General features: G+C 40.5%; 2 protein-coding genes across 2 annotated transcripts; one reads left to right on the plus strand and one right to left on the minus strand.

Moving 5' to 3' along the window:
* Nucleotides 1-932: 932 nt before the first annotated feature.
* On the plus strand, nt 933-2,102 carry LOC128242946 (keratin-associated protein 10-3-like). Its single transcript, XM_052960399.1, has one exon. The coding sequence runs from the start codon at nt 933-935 to the stop codon at nt 2,100-2,102; it is 1,170 nt and encodes a 389-aa protein (XP_052816359.1).
* A 9,368-nt stretch (nt 2,103-11,470) lies between these two features.
* Nucleotides 11,471-14,920, minus strand: LOC128242947 (acetylcholinesterase-like). The gene is made up of 3 exons (XM_052960400.1): nt 13,416-14,920; nt 12,839-13,043; nt 11,471-11,956 (listed from the first exon to the last, which is right to left on the minus strand). Exons 1-3 carry the CDS (start codon nt 14,918-14,920, stop codon nt 11,471-11,473), a joined length of 2,196 nt encoding a protein of 731 aa, XP_052816360.1.
* Between the last annotated feature and the right edge of the window lie 798 nt (nt 14,921-15,718).

Here is a 15,718-nt window from a genome sequence, read left to right on the forward strand (position 1 = left end):
CCAGACTGCCACGCTGCTTACTCCTCTCTGCCAACCTGCCATGCTGTTAACTCCCATCTGCCAGATTGCCATGCTGCTTACCCCTCTGCCATACTGCCGCGCTGCTTACTCCACTCTGTAAGACTGCCGGGGTACTTTCTCCCCTCTGCCAGGCTGCCATGCCGTTAATTCCCCTCTGCCATACTGACGCGCTGCTTACTCCCCTCTGCCAGACTGCCGCGGTACTTACTCCCCTCTACCAGGCTGCCATGCCGTTAATTCTCCTCTGTCAGACGGACGCGCTGCTAACTCCTCTCTGCCAGGCTGTCATGTGCTTACCCCCCTTTACAATACTGCCATGCTGTAAACTCCCTCCTGCCAGATTGCCGCGCTGCTTACTTCCCTCTGCCATACTGCCGCCCTGCTTTCTCCCCTCTGCCAGACTGCGCGCTGTTTACTCCCCTCTGCCTTCCTGTCGCCCTGTGAATCCCTTTGCCAGACTTACGCGATGTAAACTATCCGCTGCCAGACTGCTGCATTGCTATCTACCCGCTTCCAGACTTCCACGCTGCTAACTCCCCGCTGCCAGACTGCCACGTTGCTTACTCCCCTCTGCCAGACTGCCACGCTGCTTACTCCCCTCTGCCAGACTGCCACGCTGCTTACTCCCCTCTGCCAGACTGCCACGCTGCTTACTCCCCTCTGCCAGACTGCCACGCTGCTTACTCCCCGCTGCCAGACTGTCACGTTGCTTACTCCCCTCTGCCAGACTGCCACGCTGCTTACTCCCCTCTGCCAGACTGCCATGCTGCTTACTCCCCTCTGCCAGACTGCCACGCTGCATACTCCCCTCTGTCAGGCTGCCGCGCTGCTAATTCCCCTTTGCCAGGCTGCCACGCTGTTTACCCCTCTGCCAGGCGGCCGCGCTGCTACCTCCCCGCTGCCAGACTGTCATGCTACTTACTCCACTCTGCCAGAGTGCCATGCTACTTACTCCCCTCTGCCAGGCTGCCAAGCTGCTTACTCTCCTCTGCCAGGCTGCCGCCCTGCTAACGCCCCTCTGCCAGGCTGCCGCGCTGCTAACTCCCCTCTGCCAGACTGCCATGCTACCTACTCCCCTCTGCCAGACTGCCATGCTACTTACTCCCCTCTGCCAGACTGCCATGCTACTTACTCCACTCTGCCAGACTGCCATGCTACTTACTCCCCTCTGCCATGCTGCCGCGCTGCTTACTCCCCTCTGCCAGGCTGCCATGCTACTTACTCCCCTCTGCCAGACTGCCACGCTACTTACCCCTTTGTCAGACTGCCATGCTGCTTACTCCCCTCTGTCAGACTGCCATGCTGCTTACTCCCGTCTGTCAGACTGCCATGCTGCTTACTCCCCTCTGCCAGGCTGCCATGCTGACTACTCCCCTCTACCAGGCTGCCATGCTATTACTCCCCTCTGTCAGACTGCCATGCTGCTTACTACCCTTTGCCAGACTGTCATGCTTCTTACTCCCCTCTGCCAGGCTGCCATGCTACTTACTCCCCTCTGCCAGACTGCCACGCTACTTACCCCTTTGTCAGACTGCCATGCTGCTTACTCCCCTCTGCCAGGCTGCCATGCTGCTTACTCCCCTCTGCCAGACTGCCACGCTACTTACCCCTTTGTCAGACTGCCATGCTGCTTACTCCCCTCTGCCAGACTTCCATGCTGCTTACCCCCCATTTGTCAGACTGCCGCGCTGCTTACTCCCCTCTGCCAGACTGCTATGCTACTTACTCCCCTCTGTCAGACTGCCATGCTGCTAACTCCCCTCTGCCAGGCTGCCATGCTGCTTACTCCCCTCTGCCAGGCTGCCACGCTGCTTACTCCCCTCTGCCAGACTGCCGCGCTGCTAATTCCCCTCTGCCAGACTGCCGCGCTGCTAACTCCCCTCTGCAAGGCGGCCGCCGCGCTACTTACTCCCCGCTGCCAGGCACCCACGCTGCTAACTCCCCGCTGCCAGATTGCCCCGCTGTTAGTTCACGCTGCCAGGCTGCCATGTTGTCGTGTTACCAATGCACGCTGCCAGTCCGCCAACTTTACGGACATCGCAAAAAGCTATAATTTTATTAGGGATGCCAACGAGAACTAAAATTGGTACTCGATTACTCGGACAATCTTCCGATCGAGTACTCGGGTACTCGATTACTCGACTTGACTGATAACTTGAATTGGTTTTCGGGAAAGACAAGCTCGTGAATACATGTATCAGTCATGTACATTGTGCATTGGTCGTAATATTGGCCATTTCATCTTTAAATAAGACTGTCATTGTGTACTTTAACAGACAAAACAATAAAAAGAAAACAAATGTTTTTTCATGCTTTTAATTTGTCCTTTTCATTTATCTTTATTGCCCTACAATATAAATAGAAAGTAAACTAGGGTCATATTTCAGCTGTGTGAAGTTAGCTAAACATACGACATTGGACATTGGACATTCAAAATCGAATTTTGTGCTGGCACGACATTGGACATTCAAAAGTGAAAGTCGTGCTAGCACGACATTGGACATTGGACATTCAAAATCGAATGTTGTGCTGGCACGACATTGGACATTGGACATTCAAAAGTGAAAGTCGTGCTAGCACGACATTGGACATTGGACATTCAAAATCGAATGTTGTGCTGGCACGACATTGGACATTGGACATTCAAAAGTGAAAGTCGTGCTAGCACGACATTGGACATTGGACATTCAAAATCGAATGTTGTGCTGGCACGACATTAGACATTGGACATTCAAAATCGAATGTTGTGCTGGCACGACATTGGACATTGGACATTCAAAAGTGAAAGTCGTGCTAGCACGACATTGAACATTGGACATTCAAAATCGAATGTTGTGCTGGCACGACATTGGACATTGGACATTCAAAAGTGAAAGTCGTGCTAGCACGATATTGGACATTGGACATTCAAAATCGAATGTTGTGCTGGCACGACATTGGACATTGGACATTCAAAATCGAATGTTGTGCTGGCACGACATTGGACATTGGACATTCAAAAGTGAAAGTCGTGCTGGCACGACATTGGACATTGGACATTCAAAATCGAATGTTGTGCTGGCACGACATTGGACATTGGACATTCAAAATCGAATGTTGTGCTGGCACGACATTGGACATTGGACATTCAAAATCGAATGTTGTGCTGGCACGACATTGGACATTGGACATTCAAAAATCGAATGTTGTGCTGGCACGACATTGGACATTCAAAAATCGAATGTTGTGCTGGCACGACATTGGACATTGGACATTCAAAAATCGAATGTTGTGCTGGCACGACATTGGACATTGGACATTCAAAATCGAAAGTCGTGCTGGCACGACATTGGACATTGGACATTCAAAATCGAAAGTCGTGCTGGCACGACATTGGACATTGGACATTCAAAATCGAATGTTGTGCTGGCACGACATTGGACATTGGACATTCAAAATCGAATGTTGTGCTGGCACGACATTGGACATTGGACATTCAAAATCGAATGTTGTGCTGGCACGACATTGGACATTGGACATTCAAAAGTGAAAGTCGTCCTAGCAGTTAGCACATTTAAATCAATGTATGACATGTTTTATGAATGAATGTTTTTTTTACCGACTTTAAATTAATTTTGATTGCATGCATTATTCGGATTTTTTGTTTGAGATATTGTCTTGAAATTATTTGAAAAGGGTCAGAGATCACAAAGCAATGAAACATTATAAAATTTATTAACACCAAGAGAGCATTGTCATGACGATTCCATCGCAATATTTGAAACTCAAGCATGATTCAGATATATATGATGTCACATATGCAGAGAAAGATTCAAATGAATATACTTATGAATTGTCGTGGATTATATGTAGACAAACAGTGATAATGCTTTCAAAATGGCATATTTTTAATAAGCTTAATTGTTTACACACCACTGCTACACATCTAGTACCATTTATAAGGGAAGTGAAGATAATTATATCCACAGTATATAATGACATATGGAAAATATAGACATGCATTGATGATTCCTACAAGTATAAATGTAATCGTCCGTACATCTTTTTTATTTGGTTTTACGTAAACACAAAAAAATATTGTCAATGAGTCGATAAAGTAACCTATTCATGCCTGTCGACTTGTTTTTTTATCGACTCAGTTAGTCGAACATGCTACGTCGTCTTCATTTGGTAAAGTTTATATGAAATAATTGTGTTCGATAAACCTTTTTGATAAGTCGACAGAATTACACAAAGCGTTTTATAATCAATCGCATCGACATTAAAGAATTCAAAATGACGTCTTCATCACATACGACATAAGTTCTTATAGGTTTTACAGAATATACAATTTATACATGTAAAATGTGACACCAGCGCCATTGGAAATGGCATCTTGGGCAGAACTGACAATGGTTGAAAGGGTTGAAAGGAAACAAAGCGCAAATAATTATATAAACCCAACAAATGTGCACTTCAGTATGTGTTTATCTACAGAGCATTAGAATAATTATATGTATGTATATCAATCGAAAGGATTGTTTTAATACAACTCTCAATAACAATGTTGCGGACTTTCAAATACAAGTTTCTTTGTTAAATATGTGTTAGGTACCTCAAATGTATAATATTGTCGGACATGGATGTGACTTAAGGCAACATACACACACAGCTAAACTTGTCAATGCATAAACCATTGGCGATAATGCTACATTTTGATGCATGGGGATCCCATATAATTTTGGTATTATTTTAAAGGATACTCCTGACAGATAATTAATGAGTAAAAATGACCTTTGTCCAACAATTATTATTTGTATACTGGTTGTCGTTTCATTATATTTTTTCTCTTAATATTTACCACTTCCATTGGATGCCTAAATAATATTTGGTCACTATGAATAGACAGATAAACGTTATTATAAACCATATTTTAAAAAATAAAAGCTAAGTTGAATGTCGTTATTTAACACAATAATTTGAATGGACAAATTAGAATTGCAGCCTTATCACCAGTCCAAGATTTCGGATATATATATTTCTGCCACCTCAGAAAAGTAGATTCAAACATTTGTCCATGCGTGAAATTCTTATCTTCCCAACGGGCAAAGATAAACAAGTACCCGTATGGAACTCTTTTTTATTGCCTTCACTTTGCTGCATCCAGAACTATTTAAAGAACGATTTGACTATTAACATAATCTGAATCACTGCGCGAATATCTATGACAACCAGGAACTTTTGAATGTCCAATGTCCAATGTCGTGCCAGCACAACATTCGATTTTGAATGTCCAATGTCCAATGTCGTGCTAGCACGACTTTCACTTTTGAATGTCCAATGTCCAATGTCGTGCCAGCACAACATTCGATTTTGAATGTCCAATGTCCAATGTCGTGCCAGCACAACATTCGATTTTGAATGTCCAATGTCCAATGTCGTGCTAGCACGACATTCGATTTTGAATGTCCAATGTCCAATGTCGTGCCAGCACAACATTCGATTTTGAATGTCCAATGTCCAATGTCGTGCTAGCACGACTTTCACTTTTGAATGTCCAATGTCCAATGTCGTGCCAGCACAACATTCGGTTATGAATGTCCAATGTCCAATGTCGTGCTGGCACGACAATCGTTTTTGAATGTCCAATGTCCAATGTCGTGCCAGCACATCATTCGATTTTGAATGTCCAATGTCCAATGTCGTGCTAGCACGACTTTCACTTTTGAATGTCCAATGTCCAATGTCGTGCCAGCACAACATTCGATTTTGAATGTCCAATGTCCAATGTCGTGCCAGCACGACTTTCACTTTTGAATGTCCAATGTCCAATGTCGTGCCAGCACAACATTCGATTTTGAATGTCCAATGTCCAATGTCGTGCTAGCACGACTTTCACTTTTGAATGTCCAATGTCCAATGTCGTGCCAGCACAACATTCGATTTTGAATGTCCAATGTCCAATGTCGTTTGTTTAGCTAACTTCACACAGCTTCATATTTGAGCGTCTAGTTGATCGAAACTACATTCAATAATGAACAACATTCAGAATTACTATAAAGAAAAACTATTTATAAATTATTTTGTTGTTTTCTCTACGAAATACTTAAAATGGCATTTTTTCATACTGAAATATTGCTGTTTTCCGCATTAATATTCATTGTTCCATAATTAAGATATTCACCAATCAATTGTGATAATCATTGCAAAATGTACGCCAATTCAGAAATCATTTCGCGTAACGGTAGTTACTAATTCGCTCGTCAGCGTCCATTGTTTGGTGAAAACACTCTAATTGGTAAACAATACAATTCTGCAGTCAAGTCAAAATGTCAGTAGATGTACCGCTATCAAAACTTGACATCAATGCTATTTGCAAATTAGGGCCCTTTGTTGACAGTTCGCAAATCTCACAACAACTGTCAAAAAAAATATTAGGATCAATTGTGTACACAACGGGGATTAGAGCATTCGGAACTCCTCGGCCATTTTTATCGAAAACAACCTCGGATGTATGCTGGTACATCAGGTTGAAGTAGTTCGTAATTTTTTTAATTATATCATTTATGAAATGTAGTGTTTTAGAATTGTATTTATGGATCTAATTTTAAATTGACTGCCAGTGAAGTATATTATTGCAAACATAATTAAGATTTCCAAGAGTAAAGTCATAAAGTTTAACTGCTAAATAAAATCACTACGCGATCTACTTGCAGCGGACTTAAACGTACCTCTTTTTTAGTATGTAAACCGTCCAAATACATCCGAGGTTGTTTTCGATCAAAATGGCCGAGGATTTCCGAATGGGATTAGAGGGGCCGTAAATTGTCTGCTTGGAAACGCGCCAGATCTGATACTTACGTATGTTAATCGTGAATTTGGTGAATTTAATAAAAAAAATATTTTTCCAGTACTCGAGTAGTGATTTGGTACTCGGATATTCGGATGATTGATCGAGAACTCGGGTATTCGTTGCCATCCATAAATTTTAAACATTTCTTTCCGTATCCGTGTGTAAATGAGTTGCACTTGTCAATCTTTCAAATTGCACTTGTCAATCTTTCAAAATGCACTTGTCAATCTTTCAAATTGCACTTGTCAATCTTTCAAATTGCACTTGTCAATCTTTCAAAATGCACTTGTCAATCTTTCAAATTGCACTTGTCAATCTTTCAAATTGCACTTGTCAATCTTTCAAAATGCACTTGTCAATCTTTCAAAATGCACTTTTCAATCTTTCAAAATGCACTTGTCAATCTTTCAAAATGCACTTGTCAATCTTTCAAATTGCACTTGTCAATCTTTCAAATTGCACTTGTCAATCTTTCAAAATGCACTTGTCAATCTTTCAAATTGCACTTGTCAATCTTTCAAATTGCACTTGTCAATCTTTCAAAATGCACTTGTCAATCTTTCAAATTGCACTTGGCAATCTTTCAAAATGCACTTGTCAATCTTTCAAAATGCACTTGTCAATCTTTCAAAATGCACTTGTCAATCTTTCAAATTGCACTTGTCAATCTTTTAAAATGCACTTGTCAATCTTTCAAATTGCACTTGTCAATCTTTCAAATTGCACTAGTCAATCTTTCAAAATGCACTTGTCAATCTTTCAAATTGCACTTGTCAATCTTTCAAAATGCACTTGTCAATCATTCAAATTGCACTTGTCAATCTTTCAAATTGCACTTGTCAATCTTTCAAAATCTTCTTTCAACATCAAACGTACACAAAGGAGGTCGCAGTGAAAATCTTTAGCCATTTTCTGTAGAACACCAAAATGAACTTTCACTTATTTGGTGTTCGCACTTGTTTGATTCACAAGCTCCGCTCTCTATGTAGTCAAGTGGTATTTAGATCGCCCATGCGTTATAGATTTATTAAATCAGTAAAATGAGTGTCGTGCGATGATAAATTATCGCAGCTTTGTGATTTTTTCATATAAGCAATTAAATGCATTGGTGGTTGTTCAAAAAGGGAAAAGCACCGACAGATTTCTTAAGGGTACGATCATTCAACCCAACAATTTGTAGATTAGTATAATATAACTAATTGCATTAGTATAATAACCTTGAAACGTTTGCATTTTGAGCAGTTACTGGGATGACATCGTTCACTTTCACACTCATAATGATGATATTGTTTGTTTGTTGTTTATTGTTTATTGCATGAAAACATTATACAACGTTTTTAGCAAAAACAAACAGTGAATGGAGAAAAGTACATGTACACTGAAAATTTTCAAGAGTATAAACAAACAGGAAAGATGTAACATCCTGCGACAATTGAATAAATGTTAGTAACATTAACAGTAAACATTTGTAGGCATTATCATAAATATAAAAAGACGTTTAATTAAATAAAGAGTGTCTACGCTGAGGAGCAAAGAAAATAAATTTTGACAAATTGTATATTGTTGTTCTATGATTACTATTCATAATATTTTCAAATTTGTTAATATTAGGCCAGTGACAGTAGTATGGTTTAAAAAATTTAACTCTTAGGTCTCTATATTTTGGGCAGACAAGTAGAAAATGATATTCTGATTCTATCTGATTCATGTTGCATAGTGTACATACTCGGTCATTTAATGGCATGTTGGTATACCTGCCAATCTCAATACCCAATCTGTGAGAAAAAATTCTAAATCTTGCTAAAGCATGTCGGAATTTGTATTCATGAATTACATCTAAATATTTTTCTCGTATAAAAGTGTGCTTAAAAATAGCATACGTTCTTAGTCTAGGCGAATTATTTATCTCAGAATACCAGCTTTGGCAATACGTATCCATTATTCTCCTCTTAATTACTTCTAGTGTGTAAATATCTATAGACTCATTTATCCAAATATCGGAGAAGCCGTACTCGTTCAAAATAGTTTTAACTTGAGAAGCCCAATTTTTATTTTTGTATGTCTTATTGTCAAAATCGTCCCTTCGTAGAAGCTTATATGTGCGTTTAACGAGACTGTTGTCCTTAAGTGATATAACCTTATTCCAATATTTAATTAAATTAACTTTTCTGTAAGTAGAAAGAGGAACCCTTCCTAATTCACCGTACAAAGCACTGAGATTCGTCGATTGTTTAGCTCCCAAAATATAACGCAAAAACCTCACATGAATCATTTCTATATCCGTTGCGGGATTCATTCCCCATATTTCCGAGCAAAAAATCAGAATAGAGCCTACTAAAACATCAAACAATTTTACTTTTTGATGAATAGGTAATTCAACGGTATTAAATATCTGGTATAGCTTAATAAGAGAAAACGATGCGTGCTCTGCAATCATTTTTGAGACCTGTTGAAATTGCCGTTCTTAAAAAGGTTTATTCCCAAATATTTAAATGAATTAACGACTTCTATAGGTTCATTGTAGATATACAAGTTCACATGCGTGGCCCTCCCGTTTTCTAATATCATATAGCTTTAGTTTTTGATACATTTATTTTTAGTCCACAAGCGTTGCAATAGGTTTCAACGTCGTGTGACATTTTTCTAAGACTTTCCGGAGATTTAGCAAAGAGCACCATATCGTCGGCATAGAATAGAAGAAAAAGTTTGATATCTTCCAAAGTAATTATTCCGGGTAAATCTGAGTTAATATTGTTAATTAGGTCATTAATGAAAAACATTGCCAAAAGAGCCGAACTGGGATCCCCCTGTTTAACCAAGTCCGGTCGTTTCAAAGAAGGGGGACAACGACGATTGGTATCTGACGCTCTATAGTTTTTAGCCTCGTTTGCATCTCCTTTTTTGAAAACGGGTGCAATTATACCCCTACCCCACGATGCAGGGTATTCATGATTAAGAAATATATGATTATACAATGATTTCATAAATGGAAGAATTATATCTATTGACGCTTTAAAGATTTCGGCTGGTATCTGATCAATGCCTGCACATTTATTACTATTTTGGGACATAATAGCGTTTCTTATTTCCGTTTCATTTATTTCCGTGTCGAGTTATACATCTCGAGCCGTGTTAGAACTGTTAGGGTCTGCGTATCTCGGAGTATTATTTGGATGCGAAACGCCGTCGCCGGCCAAGTTTTTGAAATGAGTATACAGGCCATCCAATGTTAAAGTATCCGCATGTACATTCGTTTTGCGAGATCTCCCTTTTATTTTTTTCCAGAACTGTCTTGGATTTTTTGACGCCAAGTTATTTATCTTTATACCTTCTTCTCTTCGAAATTTCATAAATGCCTGCTTTTTGGTTTTATTATATCTAGAGCGCGCTGCAATAAAGTTTGTTCTATTATCGTCAGTCTTATTTCTATTATATATATTCCTCCGACGCTTAAATTCTCGTTTGCCATCAAAACATTCCTTATTAAACCAATCTTTGTTTGATTGTTTATATGTACTTTTAGATTTTCCCACGGTCTTGCCAAATATCGTGTCCGCGGTAGTAAACAATAGATCAGAGAATTCATTTACTACGCTCTCTACCGGCTCAGTGTGCAATGACGCGGAAAGGTGCAATAATACGTCACTCTTACTCATGAGTTGACCTTGAAATAACGGGATCTTCTCGTTGTCAAATATAATTTTGGACTCTCCCTTTTTAGGGGGGATCTCACTTGTAGTTGCATCGTTATCATCGTTTGTATTTATACTTCACGCGAAAGAAATACAGGCATGATCAGAAAACTCGTTAAATTCATTAACAGTGAATTTGTCAATAAAATCAAATGTATCGTATTTAAGTAGCAAATAGTCTACAACACTGGTACCCCTACTAGAGCAGAAGGTAAAATCGCCAACATTTTTATCATTACCTAGTCTGCCATTTGCTATTAATAATCCTGTGGCCTGACACAAGTTAATCAAATTTCGCCCACTAAAGTCAATAACTTTTGTCTTTACTGGCCCTATTTACCGAAATATCGTTAAATTCTCTAATAAAAGGTTGATTTTCATCTAAATATTTATCATATATAATAAAATCTATATTATCTGCGGTACGACTATTAAAATCGCCCGTGCAAAAAGTATAGCCAAGATTATCATATTTAACAATATCTGATTCTAAGGTTTCAAAGAAATCAAATTCATTCAAATTATTTGCAGTAAACGATTTTGAGTTACTTGGTGGTCTATATGCATGACATACATAAACATCATTATTGTGCATGAAGATAGAATGATCCAACTTTACCCAAATAAGTCCATTTTCATTTTTGTCAATCACTGAAATATAGTCCTTTAGAAAGCTTTTATAATACAACGAAATTCCACCACTATATCGTCCTGAACGTTTTGGGTTTTTACGTCCGAAAATATGCTCGCAACAGTAATCACTTATATCTAAATTGAGAGTGTTTGTTGATGATATCCAAGTCTCACTAAGAAAGATAATGTCATAACATTGGATTAACTTTATAAAATCACTATCAGCTAACTTGCGTTTTAGTCCATGAATGTTCCAGGATGCTATATTTATGGAATACTCCTGGTGACGTCCCTAGCGGTCTCCTTCGGGTTGTGGTGCATACGGGCGGCCGTTGATGTACAGCGTCTTACCGACGAACTTCACCTCCTTCCCGGCGTCCTTGGCAGCGCGCATGGCGTCGTAGAGCGGCTTCCTGGCGTCACGGACATCCTTGGGGAGTTGCGGACCGATCCCGATATTCCCGTCCTTAAGTGTTTGCTTAATAGTAGGGTCCAAAGAGGCGGAACGAACCCGCTCCCGATCCTGACCGTTATGAAATCTCGCAATGTGGGGGCGTGGCTTGGCAGCGTTGCCCTGGCCGCGCCGGGCCGGGCGGTATGCGGCGTCAAGTTTGAACTCGTCCGGGATGTCCAAGTATGTGGAAATGACCCCATGTATAGATATGGAACAGTTCTCCTGCATGCCGGGCTGTACCTCGGGGACACCATAAAACACCAAATTATCGCGCATGGCCTTTATCTCAAGCTCAGCGAATATGCTCTTTTCAATTACGCAGTACTGAATATGTTCTGCATGAGAATAATTATTAAGAAAATATCGGCCATTTTGGTACTGAATTGTGTTTGCTTGGTTGTATATTAGAGAGAACATATTAAAAGAAGTAGAAGATCTAAGGCAAATGCATACATGTATTGTCAATATGATTTGATAGCTGATTAAAAATGTTTTGTTTTTGTTTTATATTTGGGTTCATGACGTAATCTTCAACTGCCTCCGGCCAACGGCACTCTTAGCTAGCAATGCTAGTTACTTCGCGCATGCGCAGAGGGAACAGCGATCTACGGACAATAGACGATTGTACAAATCATGTAGACCGACAAAATACTATCTATGAAAATAAATGGTTGTTTTTGCCGTCAGGTTTGATTTGCTCTACGTGGAGCTACAGTAGATGGGGTAATTCCTCGAATGTCATTGGCCTGCACATATTTGCGATCACCAATGATCATGAACGTGTTTTAACTCCTGTAGCCGTACATATTGACATGATCAGCTTGATATATGTGGTCAGTTTGCCGATGGTGGCAGATTTTATACTTAGAGCATCATTATCAAGCAAATCAGATTTTTTAGGAAAAAAAATCAACTCTCAAAATAGTTTAATGTCAAACTAGGGCGTTGTTATTTTCAATACAATAATATATTTAATTGCACATAAGCTATAGTTCGAAAATCGTTTGAGTATTTAATTATTTGCAAAATGAACACTTAAGTGCTATTGTATGCATACACAAAAAATGATTTAGTTATGTGCTATATCAGTATTAAAAATCATGTGGACAAAAGAAAACAATTTGTGTTGAATTACATCACAAACGATACGATAAGAGCAGACCACAACAATGACAATGTAACCGTCATTGCCTCTCTGCCGGATACACAAGGGGCCCAATCACTAAATTCAGTATGCCCTGACATTTCACGGATGGCTGGAACCACGTGGGTCCAGTAGCTGACCTGTTCCCGCCGGAAGTGCTCCCTAGTTTGGTACTCGGCCTTGCCAGCGGCCAGATGGATGTAGGTGGCGTCTTCCGGCTCGTACACTGGCCAGAATGTCAAGCTGCCGTCCTTCACGTTCGGATCTCTGTAAACACGGAATGGTATTTGAACTTTGTAAGATGTAAAGCAATGACTAAAATATAGTATGCCTCTTAAAGTAAGACTACATTATCATAAAAGAATCTTCAATTGGTCAAAATCTGTTTTAAGAAGATACCTTTTTGTAAATGCCGTTACCTGCCAAGTTAAAGGCAAATTAGGATTGTCGCAAATGCTGACTCATTCTTTATCTGACGAGTAACGGGCATGCAAAGACATTCATGAGAATATTATAACATAGCAGTCATTCAGAAGATTAGAGTTTCGCTGAAACCGTGTAATTGGTTTGGGAAGATATTTTAAAGACATTTTATGCTTTTATAAAGTTAAAAGAAACGTCTTGTTCAAAGATACCCACCCCGTTTTAGCGAAGTTTGTCCAATATTTCATGACGTCCAAAGCCAACTGTACATCTTGTGCTGGTAAATACGGCGCTACGTCTCCGTAAGTGCCAGGGAAGCCAAGAACATAACCGATTTCGTCTCCATGGTTGGCACCTTGCAGCCATTCAGGTGCCGTGGAGTACGATGGTCTGTGGTCGAAGACGTACATATAGGTGTTTCCGTAGCCACCAGAGTGGGCGTGCGATTTTAACCTCTGTGTAATGGCGGTCGTATAGTCAGCGTCCATAGCATAGTGGAGTACAGCACTTCTAAGTGTTGTTGGGTCATCTGGATTGTTCCAGTCGGTATACTGGTGTCTCAAAGATGCAATGAGCGCGTCAGATGCCTCGATATTATGAACCATGAACAATTCATTCATGTATTCGGCAAATTGGGATTCGGACATTCCGTCCTTTATATCATCTATTGTAAGTTGATTCAGGGACGCAATTTCCATCAACGTCATTCCACCTTCATTCGTGTTTTGGCCCATCAGGATGTCCAATCCACCAAACATTGACGTCGACATTCGGTCGTCATGAAGCATTTGTCCTGGGTCGAAACGAATAAAGTCATCGTCTTGAACTGGTTTGAATATATCTGTAGTTCCAATATTTTCTAAAATAACTGACAATGGAAGTGACTGTAGACAACTAATCTTGTACATATCCTCGGCCTTATCATTGCATCCCAAACGTTCAAGGAAGTCATCAAACTGCTTGTCGGGATGGCTTGAATAGCTCCAGTTTGGGCCGACCGATCCGCTCTCAGCAATGGCTCTCTGGAAAAGGCCCCAGTTCCCGTCGTAATTGGCTTGATAAATGACGGAAGCCGCACCGGCCGACTCTCCAAATATTGTCACTCTATCAAGGTCACCACCAAAAGCATCGATATTGTCGTTGACCCACTTGATAGCTGCGTGTTGATCCCACAGTCCGTTGTTTCCATCCATTCCATAGTATGAATACTTTTTACTGCCTAAGAATCCAAACGCGCTGACTCGGTAGTTCATAGTGACATAAATCACGTCATTTAGCCCAGACAGCGCTGACGTCATGTACGTATCCTGTGATCCAACCTGGAAAGCGCCTCCATAGATCCAGACCATGACAGCTTTCGGTTCCGTGCCGCCAATGGCTCCATCAGGCACAAATATATTTAGATTTAAACAGTCCTCGCTGAATCCCATATCAATGCCGTTCTGGACCCTTTGAGGACATCGGTGCCCTGGTGTTGACGCATTAAATGGTACGTCAAAATCAGCCTTCCTGGTGGGCCTCATAAACCGCCCATATCCTTCCGTTGATTCAGCATAAGGTATACCGAGGAATCTGGTCACGTAGTACGAGGATCCATTAAACGTGCCCTCAATCCTCTCTCCAATTATAGAACCCACATAGGTATCGACGGTAACCTGTTGCGCGACAGTTACACATATTAGTGCAAACCAAAGCAAACTGAAAAGAAGTCCTTTTACCATGATGGCGAGTTTCCTTCTGACGAGAGTTTTTCTCCGTGGTCGTTCGCATTTGTGGTCACGTGATTTTTTTGCTCCCTCACAGTGAGAGTCATATAACACTTAGCTTAAATCTGATTTTGAAATGCTGTTCAATTGCTTCTTTCAAACGAATCCGCCAACCGTTACGGTCATTGAAAGGTCAACAGTGTACGACAAGGTCAATATCGGAGTGTAGACAGAGCTGATAAACAAGGTAAATACACTTAGAAATTGACCATTGTCTGAGTCAGAATAAGAACTACAAACGAATTGTTCATAAATAGTATACTATTATGTAACGGAATGTAAACTGACCTAATTGGCTACTATGATTTGTTGAACTAGAAACTCGCCATACCCCAGTATTAACCATCGGATTATTCTGACAACAGCAGTCGATGATCACGTGACAGGGTTTGCCAAAACAAAGGCGAACTTTTTAACCTTCGAAATGTTTCGTATACTCTTGGGTTCATTCCACATCAAAATTGCATTTACAAGCAAGAAACCGATAAATCTTTCATTTACAGATGCATTACGAGAAACCGATACTTCGTTTCATCCAAAGATGCATTACGTAAAACGGATACATCGTTCATTTACAGATGCATTACGTGAAACGGCTATATCGTTCATTTACAGATGCCTTACGAGAAACCGATACTTCGTTTCATCCAAAGATGCATTACGTGAAACGGATACATCGTTCATTTACAGATGCATTACGAGAAACCGATACTTCGTTTCATCCAAAGATGCATTACGTGAAACGGATACATC

Source organism: Mya arenaria, chromosome 8, assembly GCF_026914265.1.
Source record: "Mya arenaria isolate MELC-2E11 chromosome 8, ASM2691426v1".
Classification (NCBI taxonomy): domain Eukaryota; kingdom Metazoa; phylum Mollusca; class Bivalvia; order Myida; family Myidae; genus Mya; species Mya arenaria.

Bases quoted from the DNA above. Each gene is read 5' to 3' on its own strand.
- LOC128242946 (XM_052960399.1), top strand. From the start codon at position 933: ATGCTACTTACTCCACTCTGCCAGAGTGCCATGCTACTTACTCCCCTC.
- LOC128242947 (XM_052960400.1), bottom strand. From the start codon at position 14,920: ATGGTAAAAGGACTTCTTTTCAGTTTGCTTTGGTTTGCACTAATATGT. The intron at 13,044-13,415 runs GTGGGTATCTTT...CCGTGTTTACAG, and splicing joins ACAAACTTCGCTAAAACGGG to AGATCCGAACGTGAAGGACG. The intron at 11,957-12,838 runs GTATCCGGCAGA...GAACATATTCAG, and splicing joins TTAGTGATTGGGCCCCTTGT to TACTGCGTAATTGAAAAGAG.